The sequence below is a fragment of the Macaca nemestrina genome, chromosome 8, assembly GCF_043159975.1.
Source record: "Macaca nemestrina isolate mMacNem1 chromosome 8, mMacNem.hap1, whole genome shotgun sequence".
Taxonomy (NCBI): domain Eukaryota; kingdom Metazoa; phylum Chordata; class Mammalia; order Primates; family Cercopithecidae; genus Macaca; species Macaca nemestrina.
This window is the reverse complement of record NC_092132.1, coordinates 112,714,197-112,729,049: the sequence shown is the minus strand read 5'-3', so window position 1 is coordinate 112,729,049 and position 14,853 is coordinate 112,714,197. Positions and strand designations below refer to the sequence as shown.

The 14,853-nt window shown below is 50.2% G+C and overlaps 1 protein-coding gene across 10 annotated transcripts in view; it reads right to left on the bottom strand.

The window, feature by feature from the left end:
• The window catches only part of LOC105476533 (ankyrin 1), a 244,720-nt gene extending 234,145 nt beyond the window's left edge, over positions 1-10,575 (bottom strand). For 4 of the 10 annotated variants that reach the window (XM_011732529.3, XM_071068332.1, XM_011732530.3 and 1 more), the window contains exon 1: positions 10,190-10,429. In XM_011732529.3, the coding sequence (XP_011730831.2) occupies positions 10,190-10,315 (126 nt within the window). In that variant the 5' untranslated portion in view covers positions 10,316-10,429. Of the gene's footprint in view, positions 1-10,189 lie in introns of all 10 variants that reach the window. The other 6 variants (XM_011732528.2, XM_011732531.2, XM_011732532.2 and 3 more) reach the window with 3 other exon arrangements.
• Positions 10,576-14,853: the final 4,278 nt, after the last annotated feature.

The following is a 14,853-nucleotide window of genomic DNA, read 5'->3' as shown; positions in this document are numbered from 1 at the left end:
ATCTATTTACCCACTCAGGGCTCAGGTGCAGACATGTGTTTCTCTCTGCCAGCCACCCCCAGGTCCACAGCCTGCTAATGCTCGTGTCTTGGATTTTATGGGCAGCCCCAAGGTGAGTATGGGTGGAAGCTGAGGCATTGCCATGCCATTTATGAAGTGCTTATATGCCAGGTACTTCCCATATATGAAGTCATTCAATCCTCCCAACAGCCCTGCATAGCTGTGGGGTGGGTAGTATTCTCTCCACCTTACAAATGACAAAACTGAGACTCAGGGAGCTCTACTGAGCAACTTGCTCAAAGTCAGCTAGTAAACACCTGACTCCATCTCACTCCACAGGTCACAGCTCTTCATTACTGCTTCGATTTCACCAAGATGACCTCCTGATGCACACTAAAGCTCTGCTGATGCTCTGGCCCCCTTGCCCAAGGGTATACTGGAATCATATGGGAGAGGGGAGCCCAACCTCATCTAGGACACTGGAGGCAATGTTCCAACTGCGTTCTGACGGAGGACTTGACATTAATGTTGGAGGCCAAGGATGCGGCACACAGGAAGGTCTAAAAGCAAGTGAAGGCATACGTTTCCAAGTATCAGTGTACAGCCCAGTGCAGGACGCAGGAAAGAGCGATAAGACAGGAGAGGCAGCTAGGGAGTAGATTCAGGGGTTGGAAGGGAGGAAGCCTGGTTAATCAGCCTGGACTTCATTCTAAGGGCAATTAGGAAGCCACTGAAGGATTGAAAGAAGGGAGTGTCAGGATCTGATTTGCATTTTTGGAAGATCCCCCTGGCTGCAGAAGGGAGTATTAAGCCCAACACACACGCATTTTCAAGTTGGTTTACAATGGAAGGCTTCACATGCCAAGACCCAACTGCCCAGGCTCTTGGGGGCCATGCTTCAGCTCCACTTTGAGCCAGTACATTCCGTTACCTACTTGGCTCTAGTCCACAGCACCTTGGAATCCCTTACTGAGGGTGTGGCGTCAGCTATAAATTCCAGATTTCATCTCCAGAAGACACACAGGCAGAGAAAGCCCTGCTACCCTCTTGGACAGGTGGGGCGTCCTCTGCTTCTTCTTTCTGTGTCTTGATAACTTGTTTATTTTTAACATTTTTTTTCTTTTCTTCTTTTCTTTTTTTTTTTTTTTTTTTTTTGGAGACAGAGTCTCACTCTGTCACCCAAGCTAGAGTGCAGTGGCACCATCATAGCTCACTGCAGCCTCAAACTCCCCTGGGCTCAAGTGAATCTCCTGCCTCAGCCTCCTGAGTAGGTGGGACTACAGGCATGCCACCACGCCTGGCTAATTTTCTTAGTTTTTGTAGAGACAGGGTCTCGCTATATTGCCCAGACTGGTCTTGAGCTCCTGGCCTCAAGCAGTTCTCTTGCCTCAGCCTCCCAAAGTGCTGGGATTACAGGCATGAGCCACTGCGCCCAGTTTATTTTGAACAATTATTAAAAATACAGAAAAGGATAAAAAAGAAAATTTAATCACCCAGAAACACACATGACAAAGATGACCACTGCTCACACAGTGTGTATTTCTCTGTCTGATGACATGTTACTTGGCTACTCTGGCCCTGAGTCTTCCTGGTCTACTCCACGTATATTATGTATACAAGTGTAGATTGTGTCAATTTCAAGTGAACATAACACAACAACTGAAGCATATTCCTATTTTCAATTAAAAGAATATTCTTAAAAACATTTTAAGCATGTTTTTGGTGAATGTAAAACATGTCACCACATGGGTGATGGCACCAAAGTCCTGTCTTTAAGAGTGGCTGGGTCCTGCTCCCTGAGCCCACCTCCAGCCGGTGGGGCTGGCTTCTGGGTGGGACCATCAGCATCCTTAGCTGTCCTAACACCCTGTCAGCTTGGTCATGTGTGTGTCGTACTTAAAGCCAATGCTTAGAAGCTCTGTGTTCCAGGGCCTAGCTGGAGGGCATAGACTTGAACTGACTGCCAGCTCCTCCCACTGCAAGCCCGGCAGCTGCCCCTGCTGTTGAAGATGTTTTCTATAAGCTCTCTCCCTCTATCAGGTGAGAGCCCCAGGAAGCCACCTATGCCACATGCCAAGAACTCACCATCTTCCTCCTAACCCGTCCCCCTCCTCTTTCCCAAGCTCAATGGAAGGCACCAACTAACAAACTGCCCAAACGCCAAATCAAGAAGGGTCCCCTGTTGGCATCTGACCATATGTACACACACATACACACACTTACATATGTACATTTGTATGCAAATGTGATATCGCACATTGGAAACTACTCAGACCACCCGACTTCTTAGGGGCAGGCGACAGAACCACGGGGATGCAAGAGCCGGGAGAGAGCTGTGGAGCAAGAGCCAGCCGGGCTCATCCGTTCACACCCTGCTCATCGTATCATCTCCGTGTCCGGCTCCTGGCAGGTGCTTCTGGGACAGGCCTGGGAAGCATCCACATGAAAAGCTAAAGTCCCAGATAACAGGAAAAACAGATGATCATGGCAGCAATGCCACCCCTGTGTATTGACTAGTGTCCACACATTATGAAGTGATTATATAGAGAAGATGTGGACTTGACGATGTGGTGAACAGAGAATCTCCAAACAGAAGTTAAGAGGAAAGTTAACCTGTTAAGAGACAGACTAGCCAGAAACAAAGCCGAAACCCCAGGACTCCGTTTTCACCTGCTTTTTCATCTGCACTCTATGTTAATCTCAGGGCCCGGTGGACAGAGTCCTCAGCTCCAAGACATTCAGAGGGGCCTCGGACACCCACATTTCCATTGGAACCAGAGGCCACAGGCTTTGCCCTATGCTCTCCATCCTCTGCCTGAGGTTACTTCCACCTCTGGCAGCTTTTCCACTAATTTGTAAGTCCTTCACTTCAAAGAAGGAAAACTGTCTTCAGTTTTTAAGTTTTTTGTGGAGACTGGGTCTCACTATGTTGCCCAGGTTGGTCTTGAATGCCTAGCCTCAAGTGATCCTCCCATCTCAGCTCCCAAAGTGGTGGGATTACAGGCATGAGTCACCGTGTCCAGACAGAGAAGGAAAGACAGCTTCAGCTTTGACTCTTCTCTCAGTGCCTAGCATAGCTTTGAATATCCTAAGGGCACAACCAGTACCTGGGGGAGTAGTCTAGTGCTGTGGGCTGTGAATAAGCTTTGGAGTCAGGTGTGTCTGGGTTGGAGCCCCAGTTCTGGGGTTACCAACCTATTGGGCGACAGAGCATGATAACACATGTCATGCACGAGGAACACTAGAGACCCTTATAAGTGCAGGCACCTCCCTTGATAAAGAAAGAAGTTTTTTTGCAAGTATCATTGTCAATGCTCGCCAATGGATGCAAAAGCAATGGGACATGTACAATTTCCTTGTAAAAATACAGGGAAATCTTTGAGAAGAAGAGTCCAGTCACATTGGAAGTAAATGAGAAGGAAAAAATGGTGCTCTCTTCTTTTTTTAATTGGCTGGCCATTACATCTTTGCTTTCACTTTGAGTGTCTCCAATGCAAGTTTTCCTTTCTTGGAGAATGTGCTGTGCTTTGTGTGCCCAAGATCCAGAGAGTCTCCGCCAGAGGAATCTGGTCTCCCCATAACACCACACATTCCATTATCTGTGACAGTTCACACCCAGATTTACTACCTGTTCATCTAACAGCCATGGGAGTCTCAGCAAAGTTAGGAAGCCCTTTTATGTTCCCCTCTGATATACAGCACAGGTGCCACACAGGACTTCAATAAAGCTTACAAGTATCTAGGCCCACCTGGAAGTTGTCGACTGAATCCATGCAGATTACTGAGCAGGTCTGCAATAAAAATCCTGTCCAAATAGAAAATTCATTTTTTTCCTGAAAATGAAATGAAGATATGATATAAAGTATCCTTTTCTCATTTCTCCATACTGAAAGAATAACAAGCTGGCCTTCCCCAGCAAACCTCAAGACTTCACAATGCCACTGGAAGGCCAGGCATGAACCTTGGTAAAGGATTTATTAGAAAGAATAACTTTATGAACAATCATTATATTATTAGCTATAATCCATTAAATATATGGGAATTTTAAAATTTACAAAGCACGCTCTCATTTATTATCTCATTTGATCCTCATCCCTATTTTACAGATGAGCAAACTGAGGTTGGAGGAAATTCAGAGGCTTATTATGCACACGTAGCTGATACATGCAAGAGCTCAAACTGGAACCCGGGCAGCCGACTTCAAGCCAGTGTTCTGTAGGAGGCAGACTTTTGAGCTTCTCAAGAACCAGAAATGGAGATAGAGAACCAGGCAAAGTTGATTTGCCTTTCTCAAAAAAACAAATACTAGCTGGGTGGGGGTGTGATGGCTCACGCCTGTAATCCCAGCACTTTGGGAGGCCAAGGCAGGCGGATCACCTGAGGTCAGGAGTTCAAGACCAGCCTGGCCAACATAGTGAAATGCCACCTCTACTAAAAATACAAAAGTTAACCAGGCATGGTGATGCGCACCTGTAGTCCCAGCTACTCTGGAGGCTGAGGCAGGAGAATCACTTGAACCCAGGAGGTGGAGGTTGCAGTGAGCCGAGATTGTACCACTATACTCCAGCCTGGGCAATAGAACAAGACTCCATCTCAAAATAAAAAAAAAAAAAAAAGAAAAAACAGTACAATAGATTTTATTTCAGTCAGAATAATTCAAGGTGGGGGGAAACAATAGTTTTACTTGGTACCAGTTTTTTAGGGTCAACTTTCTCAAAATCAAAAAGAACAACTAAGAAAAAAAACCTGTACTAGTTAAATGTAGCTTTTCAACCAATTCTACAAGCCATAGATATGTAGTGAATGGTTATGTACAAAGACTCAAGCATTGGCTTCAAAGTACTTACAATTTAGTAGAAGAGATAAAACAAGAACTTCTGCATGTGCATGTGTGTATGTGTGAAAGGCGCAGAGAGAGCGGTGGGGTGGGGGTGAGGAGGGGGCAGATATGAAAGGTTTCTTGCAGGCGACAGTGATGGGCTTTGACATTGAAGGAGCAAGGAATCAATGACAGGACTGCCTATTCAAAGGTGTTGCCAAAGCAGACACAGGGGCGAGCTGACACAGATGAAGAGTGCCTGTACATAGGACACACTCGCCACTACGCGCTCATTTTTATTGTGAAAACGGGGAAGAAGCCTCAGATGGTTTTTTTTTTTTTTTTTTTTTTTTTTTAAGTGTTGCCACATTGAGAAGAGAGGAGCAGAACTGGTGAGCCAGCAGCCTTTGCTGGGGTGAGCAAAAGAAATGGGGAGACACTGGAAGCTGGCTCGTGTCCCCTGCCCAGGGAGGTGACTTGCTCCAGGTTCTGAATTTCGGCTGCTGCTGCCCCTGCTCTGAGACAGTCCTGCATTAGATGGTTTGCATATCACTTGCTCCTCACAGCCACCCCTCATAGAGGTGGAGCAGCAGCCGAAAATCAGAGTGTAACATCTTCTCGGCCCTCAAAACCCTGCTCTCCTGGTCTAGCCTATGGCTGGGAAGTGAGGAGAGCTCCTGGGAACAGCCCCCACTGCTGCTACCTCTGCAGCAAGGAGGGAGGAGCTGGACTGAAAAAATGGACAGGAGGCAGGCTGGGAAAATTCCCACATCTTCAGCCCCTGCCGGCACCTCCCAGAGCTCCAGAGAGGCAGGCCCACCTCCATTTATTGAGGCTCCCAAGGTACTAAAATAAGAAGAAATGCCAAAGCAGGGATACCAAAGTTGTGGTATGTTTTAAAGGCTTGCAACAAAGAAACCAACGCTCTAATAATTCACATGCAATACAACATAAATATGCTAATCAAAAGCCAAATTGAGGCTTTACATATAAATATCCATTAATGCCACAACATATATTAGTGAAATGGTTTAGCAACAGGACCCAGATTAAAGATGTGTGATGAGCACTGTTCTCTTTCAATTCTGTCGGCGATCTCTTGGATTGGATTTATAAAACCTTTTGGAGATAACAGCAGAAGTTGAAATTTGAGGCCTTTTGCAAATGAGAGTCATGGGCCGATATGATTCTAATGCTTAACTTTCCTCCCTCCATCCCGCTTTCCCCACCTCCAGACCCACCAAGCCTCCTTGTCAATCCTCCAGTCTCACGCAGATGCCCCCACCCCAAATCTCCCCTGTGATTCCAATCATTGGATCCACAAAAAACCCTCCTGTCCAGGAGCAGGGTCTCCTCCTGCTGAGAGAGGAAGGCTGCAGGCTCTTCGATTACTGCTGCATAGACTGGAAAGACTGATGGAGCTGCCTGCACAGCTAAGTGGCAGAGGCCACTCTCCACATCTGGGCTTTTTTTCTCTCTTCCTGCACTCTTCCTCCATCCCTCCTTGTGAGTGCCTGGCTCCTTGGGACCCTGTGCAAACACTGTTGTTGTTATAAATGTCTAAACCCACTTGACATTTAGTGTAGCAGAGACCCTGCAAGGAACTAACTACATGCTCAGTGGTGGAATTCACTGCACCAAAAGATTAGATGGTTCCACTGCGTGCCTACAAATCTCTATTGCTTTGAAAATGATTAGAAAAGGAAAAAAGATCAGGCTTTTTCCAGATGCCCCCAAAAGACAGTCAGTCAAAGGGTGTATTATTCACCGGAACACATGCCTGCAACCAAGACAACATCTGGGCAAGCAGAGATTAATATTATATTAATTCACTCATTCAACCATTCACTCCACCAACATCCACTGCCTGCTGCTTGTGTCAGGTACTGAGCTAGGTGTCAGGTACACAGCTATGAATAGGACATGGTCCTTTTCTTTCACCATCAGAGGATGAAGTAGGTGAACATAACTAGGGACAAGGAGAGACCTGAGTAAACACTACCCTGGGGTCTCATAGTGTTGAAGGTAGCCGGCTTAGTGTGAACCTGTCACTCAGGGCCAAGGCATCAGCGCTCCTCTCCCTATCCACTCTTCCTTCCTTGAATTCTGCCTTCTTCCATCCTCTGCCTCACTTTTCCTCCCACCTCCCTGTCCTCTTCTCCTCCTACCCTCAAGCTCTGGGTAAACATAAAAAGCACACACATTCTTATGCCACAGGCTCCCTCAGCCCTCAAAAGCTGTCATTCTTCATGCAAATGCCTGCTTTACACATGCTTTGCAATTTATTTCCATTCCAATCTTCAAAAGCAGAGGGACTTATCAGTAAATATCATAAATGCTTGATTTTTTTTAAGCTGCAGCTACAACAGCAAGTGGCTGACAAGGTTGGCTCTGCACATGCACAGCACTGAATGAAGCCCCATGAGAAGCAGGAATCGTTAGAGCTCTAGAGTTTAGCTCAGTTCCCTGTGTCGAGGTAGCTTCTATCTGTGTCAGTCAGTGCGTCACAACACCAGCCTCCTCCACCCGCCGCACACAGCACCCCTTAGCAAGCGCCTTCCCACACAATATCATCAACTGTAAAAACTGCAACTGTCGCCAAAGTTACAACCGCGGTTATTTCTACAAACGGGAGGGATGCGGTCTGCTCAGTCAGTCCCTGGTAAGTAGGTTACCCATGGGACAAACACGTTTCCTTTAAGTTAATTCAGAATGCCCTTGGCTCAGCTATCTATCCACACAAGAGACCAATATCCTGGAATATCCTTGTTTGCATGTATGAGATTCTTTCTGCGTGCTGGTATAAGAAACGGAGGCTGGGTCCACACACTCTGTAGTCTGTGTGAGCAGCTGTAAAGTCCTCAGCTGCCTGATTTTAATACACTTCACCTTGAAAAATTATCTCCTTCATGAAAAATGGCTTAGTTAGACTTCACCTTATATGAACCTTTGAGTTAGCCCTAGGCCCTCTGCCTCACCAGGCCCCGTGTAAGCTTTGTTCAAATGCTCCTTTCTGCACTGCCTCCCTCACCTTTCCCTCTAGAGCTTTCCATCTGCTTGTGATTTTCAATTTTGCTATAAATTGTAACTCTATTCTCTGAGATGGCCCTCAAGACCATCCCAATGGCTGAGAAAACTCATAGCCCTTACAAAAAACGAACAAAGCATCCCTATATCCCACCCCATACCATCTCCCCCGCACCCAAAGAATCTGTCCTAATAGTTTGCGTCACTGCTATCACTTTAAATGAAAATTTTCTTATCGTTATATTAATCATAGCACCCAGGATACTGCATAAAATAATGAAAATCTGAATGGAAGATTTTTGAACGCTTACTGACGCAGTATGCTGCGACCGGCTAGTAAAACAAGATAACACCATTTGGGGGGAGGAATATATTAAATATTATCATCTATCACCAAAAGAAAAAAAAGAAATGAGGTTTACTATGAATGTAAAGATTAAGACCAAAGAAGCAAAAAGAATATTGAAATCACCACTTTTATATGTGTGTATTACACATATTCAGAATTCAGAGTTATATTAAAGGAAATTTTCACAGAATGGAAAGGAATCACAGGAGAGGGGGTGGGAGAGGGTTTTTTTGACTATTTTCAAAAAATGATTTATGGTGTCAGGAGCGTCAAGAAGGAAGCCTGGGAGAGAGAGGTGGATGAGAACATTGAGTGAGCAGCTCGAAGAGGAGCGCCTTGGCTCCAAAAGCAGGAGGCAGGAATGGAAACACAGAGCACTCCTTACCGAGAAGAAGTTTACATTCACGCCAAGAAAGTGGGTGAGCATCGCAGCGTAGAGCCAGACTTCCCCTGCCTGACTCACAAGACGGGCTTTGGTATTTTAGACCCCCGCAGAGGGACCTGCGGAGATTCTCTCTCGGTGGCACCAACCCAAACTCTGATTCATCATCGGTTTGGGAAAGGCCCCTTTTCGGTCCTCTAAAGGGGTGGTGTCTTTGTGAAACTACTATTTACACACAAGATGGCAATCCCTCAAGGGAGGTGGGGACGTCGGTTTTGGAAGGGTACAGGAAAGCCTAGAGAGTGCTGGTTACTTCCTTTGAAATCAGAGAACATCTCTAGGAAGAGGATGGATGTTGGTCTGCTGACCAACTGTCAAGGGGTGTGTGGCCCACAGACAGCCTGCTCCCCAACACTCTGCTGTCAGCCACAGGCTCCAAACTTCTTTCTCAGAATGAGACAGTTTCAGGGAAAGAAACCATGTTTCTTTCTCAACCAAGGCCAGAGCCTCTCCCTGGAAGCCTGAGGGGTCCCACTCCTTGCCAGGCAGCAGTGCAGGCTGGGTCCCACATCGACTTCTTCAGGTGAAAATGGCTCTCCTGAAGCCAGAGTTCAGCATCTCCGATTCCCAGAATTACACCCACGTACTCTTGGCCTCCTCCGTGGCTCTAAGGCACCCTGACTTCTGTCACCCTCCCTTCACCAACAAAGGTGTTTCAGACCTAAGGTGTTTCTCAAGGTGCTTTGATCAGGGGTAAGAGGACCCCAGACCCAAAAAGGGCTAAAAACAGCAACAGTTGCCCCTGGAGGTTTGGGTCTTTACAGGCCTATCTTGTCTCGGCACTCCGGCACAGAAATACCCGGGATGCCTGCCCATGGACAGAGCTGGTCTCTGACCAGGCCTTCGGGCCAGGCTGGAGCACCAGTGCCTGGCTTCCAAAGGAACTTCCCCTCCCTGTCATGGGTGGCTCATCTTGAGTGACCTGAGCATAAGATGTTGCCAAATGCCCCGAGGAGAGGAGAAGGCGCCTTCTTTTCCGCTACCAGATCCGGAGGGTCAGGAAAGGTGCTCCCTGAGAAGGGTCAAGGAAGGTCAGGAGCCCCACTCCAGTTCAGAGACACCTGGGAAAGAAGGTCTCCGCGCCAGAGTGGGTCACCTAGGGAGGTGCCGGGCAGATCTGCCCCCCCGGAGACTGGAGCCGCGTTTACCCAAACCAGCTCTCCTGGAAAGCCAGCGGGGGCGGCGCGCCCGAGCAGGGCAGCCCACCACCCGCGGCTGGTAGCCAAGGTCGGGAAAGTTGGTCCTAGGGCCCCGCGGGCCTGCCGGGCGCTGTCCAAGGTTCTGAAAGGTCTCCGCGAGCAGCGGACGGGCGGCTCTGCGCGCCCTCAGCCTCCCGGCCACCCGCTCTGCCCTTCCAGCCTCCCGCCCTGTCCCCTTCCCGGCCGCGCAGAAGCCTCCGTCCCTCCTCTGCGCCCACGAAGCCCTCCCCGTTCGGGTGCCCCCAACTCCGCCGCACCGGGCCCCGCGCCCCAACGCGTCCCGGGCCGCCCGACCCCTGTCCCCAGCAGCCACTTCCAGGCGCCGCGGCGCTTTCACCGCCGCCCCCTCCTACCTTCTTCTTTCGGTCACGGGAGCGGTTTCTCCGCTTCCTGTTGGATTCCTCCTTCTCCTTCTGCTCCTGGAGGGCCTGCGCCTCGATGTCTTTGATTTTCTTCAGCTGTTTGGCCGCTTGAGCCATGGCGTGTCACGGCGCTCCCGTCCCCGCCTCCTGAACCCCTAGCGCTCAGCGATCCCAGAGACGACACCCCCTAAGAAGGGGAAGGGGTCTCTGCTCCGCCGAGGGGACAGCGTCCGTGGCGCGCCGCGGGCCGGCTGCGGCGGGGCCGCGGGAAGGCGAAGGCAGCTCCGGGCGCGGAGGGCGAGGCGCGGCTGCCCGCGGCCCGGGATGGCGCTGCCGCCGCGGCCGGAGCTCGCTCGCCGGCGCCCGGGACGGGCTCTGGGCTGGGCCCGCCGCCTCCCTCCCTCCGCCTCCCTCCCTCTCCTGCGGCGGCGGCGGCGGCGGCGGCGGCGGCGGCGCGGGGGGGCGGGGGCGGGGAGGCGGCTTGTACTGCGGCGGCGGCGGGCGGTGAGCGGCCGCGGAGGGGGCGGACTCGGGCGCTCAGCGCGGGAAGGCCCGGGGGCCCGGCCGGAGCGGCGAGGCTGGGCTCGCTGGGCGTCCGCAGGGGGTCATGGCTAGCGCCGGGCTTCCGCCTTTGCAGAGCCCCTCGCCGTCGGGCGGCGGGAACAAAGCGGCCGCTCTACCCCGGACCCCGCCGCGGGCCGCAGGGCCAAGCCGGGGAAAGAGGGCAGGCTGCGGCGGGCGGCGCGCCCCGCGCCCGGTCGACCCGGCGGACCAGCGCGCCTGGCGGCGGCGAGCGCGGCGACATCGCGGGAGCGGAGGCTCTGCCGGGAGGGCAGGCTCTGCCCGGAGGCCAGGCGGCAGAGGGCGGGGGGCGGGCCTGGGGCGCCCCCGGGCGGCGGCCCCTGAGGGCCCGGACGCGCCACCCCAAAGCCAGCCGCGCGGTTCCGCCCCGGGCGCCCTCGGCAGGGGTCGCGCGCCTCCGGGGCTCCCTGGGGAAAAGCCAGTTCCCCGAGTCGCGCGCTGGGAGCTTGATTTGCCCCTTTCAGGCCATGTGGGCCTTTTCATTTGCATATTTCCCAATTATAGATGAAAACGTGTCCAGGATCAAGTAAATTGTTTTCCTTTGAGTCTTTTTGGGACAGAAGTGGAACTAGGTCCCCGCTCCAGGCCCGCCCGCCCTCCATCCCCGGCGCTCCCGCGCACCCCTCCCTGGGGACGCCGCCTGCGCCCGTGCCCCGCGGAGAACAGCTGCACTTGGGTCCGCAGCGCCAACCCATCCTGCGGCAGGCGGAGGGGGCCTTGGGCTCAGCCAACCACCCCGTCACGCGGCACAGGAGCCAGCCGGGGTCCCCGGCTCGGGAGCTACCGCCCACCCACTACCTCTCCATCTCGTGGGATGAGCTCTTTTTCCACAAACGGCTAAGGAAGGAGTTGTGAAAAACAATATTTGAGACTCGGAGAAGAGTTATTATGAAATAGTCTGCCTCCTTCTGCCTTCCCTAAGCTGAGGGCTTACTGTAGACATTTACCCAGCCAGGCTAGAGCCCAGAAAGGAGGCGTCTACCAAGCTGCAGAGAACGACGTCCTGGGCCTGCGAGCTGGGCCCCACGCTGTGCAAACTTGGGAGCAACTGGGCCTTGTCTCTGACCCCTGCAGCCCGCAAGCGCTGCCTCACAGGACCTCCCCCGGCCTCCCACCACCCCCCTCCCCCACGCCTCTGCCCTTCCAGCCCCTTCTCCACCTGCAGTCTTCCGGCAGAAGCCTTGTTTTGAAGACGATTTCCCAGGGCTGGGTCCTGGACTGAAGTCTCCTCACTCTGGACACCGTGCAACCCACAAATCCCAATTTCATATGGAATTTAAATTTGCAAGTAGCCATATCTTTAAAAAAAAAAAAAAAAAGAAACTGGTAAAATGAATTTTAATAATACATTTTAATTCAATATATTCAAAATATTTCATCAGCATGCAATGGATTTATTATGAATAAGGCATTTCACATTTTTACTAAGCTCAACATTCAGTGTGTATTTCACACTTACAGCATACCTAAATTCAGACCTGGCACATTTTAATGGCTTAATAGTTACATTTGACTAGTGGTTACTCTATTACACAGCACAGCTCTAGACTGTCTCCCCAGGCCAACTCACCCCCTGGCCTGGGCTGTAATCAACCTACCGACAACACACGTATTTTACCTCCAGCACAGCCCTCTTCCTTGAGCACGGGCCCCAGGGCCACTGTTCCCCTGGGCCTCCTCACAGTCATGTCTCCATTCCCTCTGGCCACCCACCTGTCCACCCTCCACTGCAGGATGGACTGCACATCACAGATCTGGCTATTGTCACTTCTCCACTTAGCATCCTTCCTTTTTGCTCCTGAAGATCAGAATCTGTTACACCGCCTATGAAGACCTGAATGATCAGGCCCTTCCTACCCACTGACTCATCTCGCCCAGGTCTGTGCTGGTCCCTGTGCTCCAGCCTCAGCAGGCTTTGAGCAGGTCCATGTCGTCCCTCTACCAGGCTGCTGTGTCCTTGATGGCCCCTGCCCAGACTGCCCTGTGTCCTCTCCACCCCCATCCCCAGTCTAGCTAACTCCAACTCATTCATCAGATTTCACTGCGGTCTTCACTTCCCTGGGGTCTCCAGACTGGCTCTATCCTCTTGCAGTAACATCATGTGTGCCTCCTTCATGACACATGTAATTTTACATTAGTGTGGTTGATTGGATTCATGCATAGCTCTCTCACTAGACTTGAATCTCCATAAGGGAAGGGGTAGTGTCTGGTTTTGCTCACTGGTATCTGCAGCAGTTGCATAGTGCCTGACAAATAGTAGGGGCTTGATAAACATGTGTTGAAGAAATTCACAGGTCTACTGTGTCCTGGTTTAAGGAATAATCATTAAAAAATAGCAGCATTTCCATTGCACCAAGCATTATCACCATTTTACAGATAGGAAAGATGAGGCACAGAGAGGCTGAGTAACTTATTCAAGGTCACACAGCTAGTAAATAGTGGAGCTGCCTGTAATCCCAGTGCTTTGGGAGGCTGAGGCTGGGGGATCACTTGAGCCCAGGAGTTCAAGACCACCTTAGGCAACATAGTGAGACCCTGTCTCTACAAAAAATAAAACAATTAGCCAGGCATGGTGGCTCATGAGTATTGTTCCAGCTACTCAGGAAGCTGAGGTAGGAAGATCACTTAAGCCCAGGGGTTTGAGGCTGCAGTGAGCTATGATTGCACCACTGCACTCCATTCTGGGTGACAGGGCGAGACATTATCTCTAAAAATAAAATAAAATAAAATAAAATATAGCGGAACCAGAACTTGAATCCTGAGCAGCTGGCTGTGGAGTCTTAACCATTGCACTGCACTAAATCACTCCATTTCCTTATCTATAAACAAGAGTGCTGATATTACCTCCTTCGAAGGATTGTCAGGAGGACCAGAAGAGAAAGAGAATGTTAAATGTTTCAGTAAAACATCAAGCTCTGTACAGAGTGTCAGTTTCTTCATGGACTAGTTGGTGTCTCAGGCTCCTTCAGCCCCAGAACCGTGATTCCTCCTGTAGATCTAAATCTTTATAGAAGCCTTTTGAAGATTAGAAAGAAACAATAATCTCTCTGACTCAAAGGGAATATATTATCCTTAAGGAACAGCAGACAGCACTTGGTAGATAGGAAAGTCTTGCCTGAGTCCCTCTCATATCAACACTTAGAGTGGTGACTGTGGCCCTGAATATTCAAAAATCTCAGTTGGGGTACAATGAGAGTCCTGTTCATGTCCCTGGTCTACTTATGAGGTAGCTCCCCTGTATCCTATTATATATTGGGAAGATTTCAGGCTGAGAAAGAGAAAGTGGGAATGTAGTATTGAAGCTATGGTCCGAAGCCTCTAACAGGCTGATCTGGACACCATGAGAGTGATAAGTAAATGGTGGGAGCTCTAGCTGAGGTCCTACTGAAATGAGGGACCAGGGCAACACCAGCATCTCAGTAGCCAGAGGAGCTTCCTCACTCCTGTTCAGAGAAAAGATGATGCAACCCTTCTCCATACTCCCCATTGCAACAGACCATCATCATCATCATCACTAGCATCATCGCCATCATATTCATCCTCACCATCACCATCATCACCATCACCATCACCATCATCACCATCACCAGCATCAACATCACCAGCATCATCACCATCATCATCATCCTCATCATCATCATCATCATCACCATCATCACCATCACCAGTATCATCATCACCAGCAGCATCATCACCATCATCATTCACATCATCATCACCATCATCACCATCACCAGCATCATGACCAGCATCATCATCCTCATCATCATCATTCACATCATCATCACCATCACCATCATCATCATCACCATCAGCAGCATCATCATCAACATCATCACCATCACCAGCATCAACGTCACCAGCATCATCATCATCATCCTCATCATCACCATCATCATTATCTCCATCATCACCATCACCATCATCACCATCACCACAATCACCATCACCAGCATCATCATCACCAGCATCATCACCATCATCATCATTCACATCATCATCATCACCATCATCACCATCACCAGCATCATCACCAGCATCATCATCCTCATCATCATCATTCATATCATCAT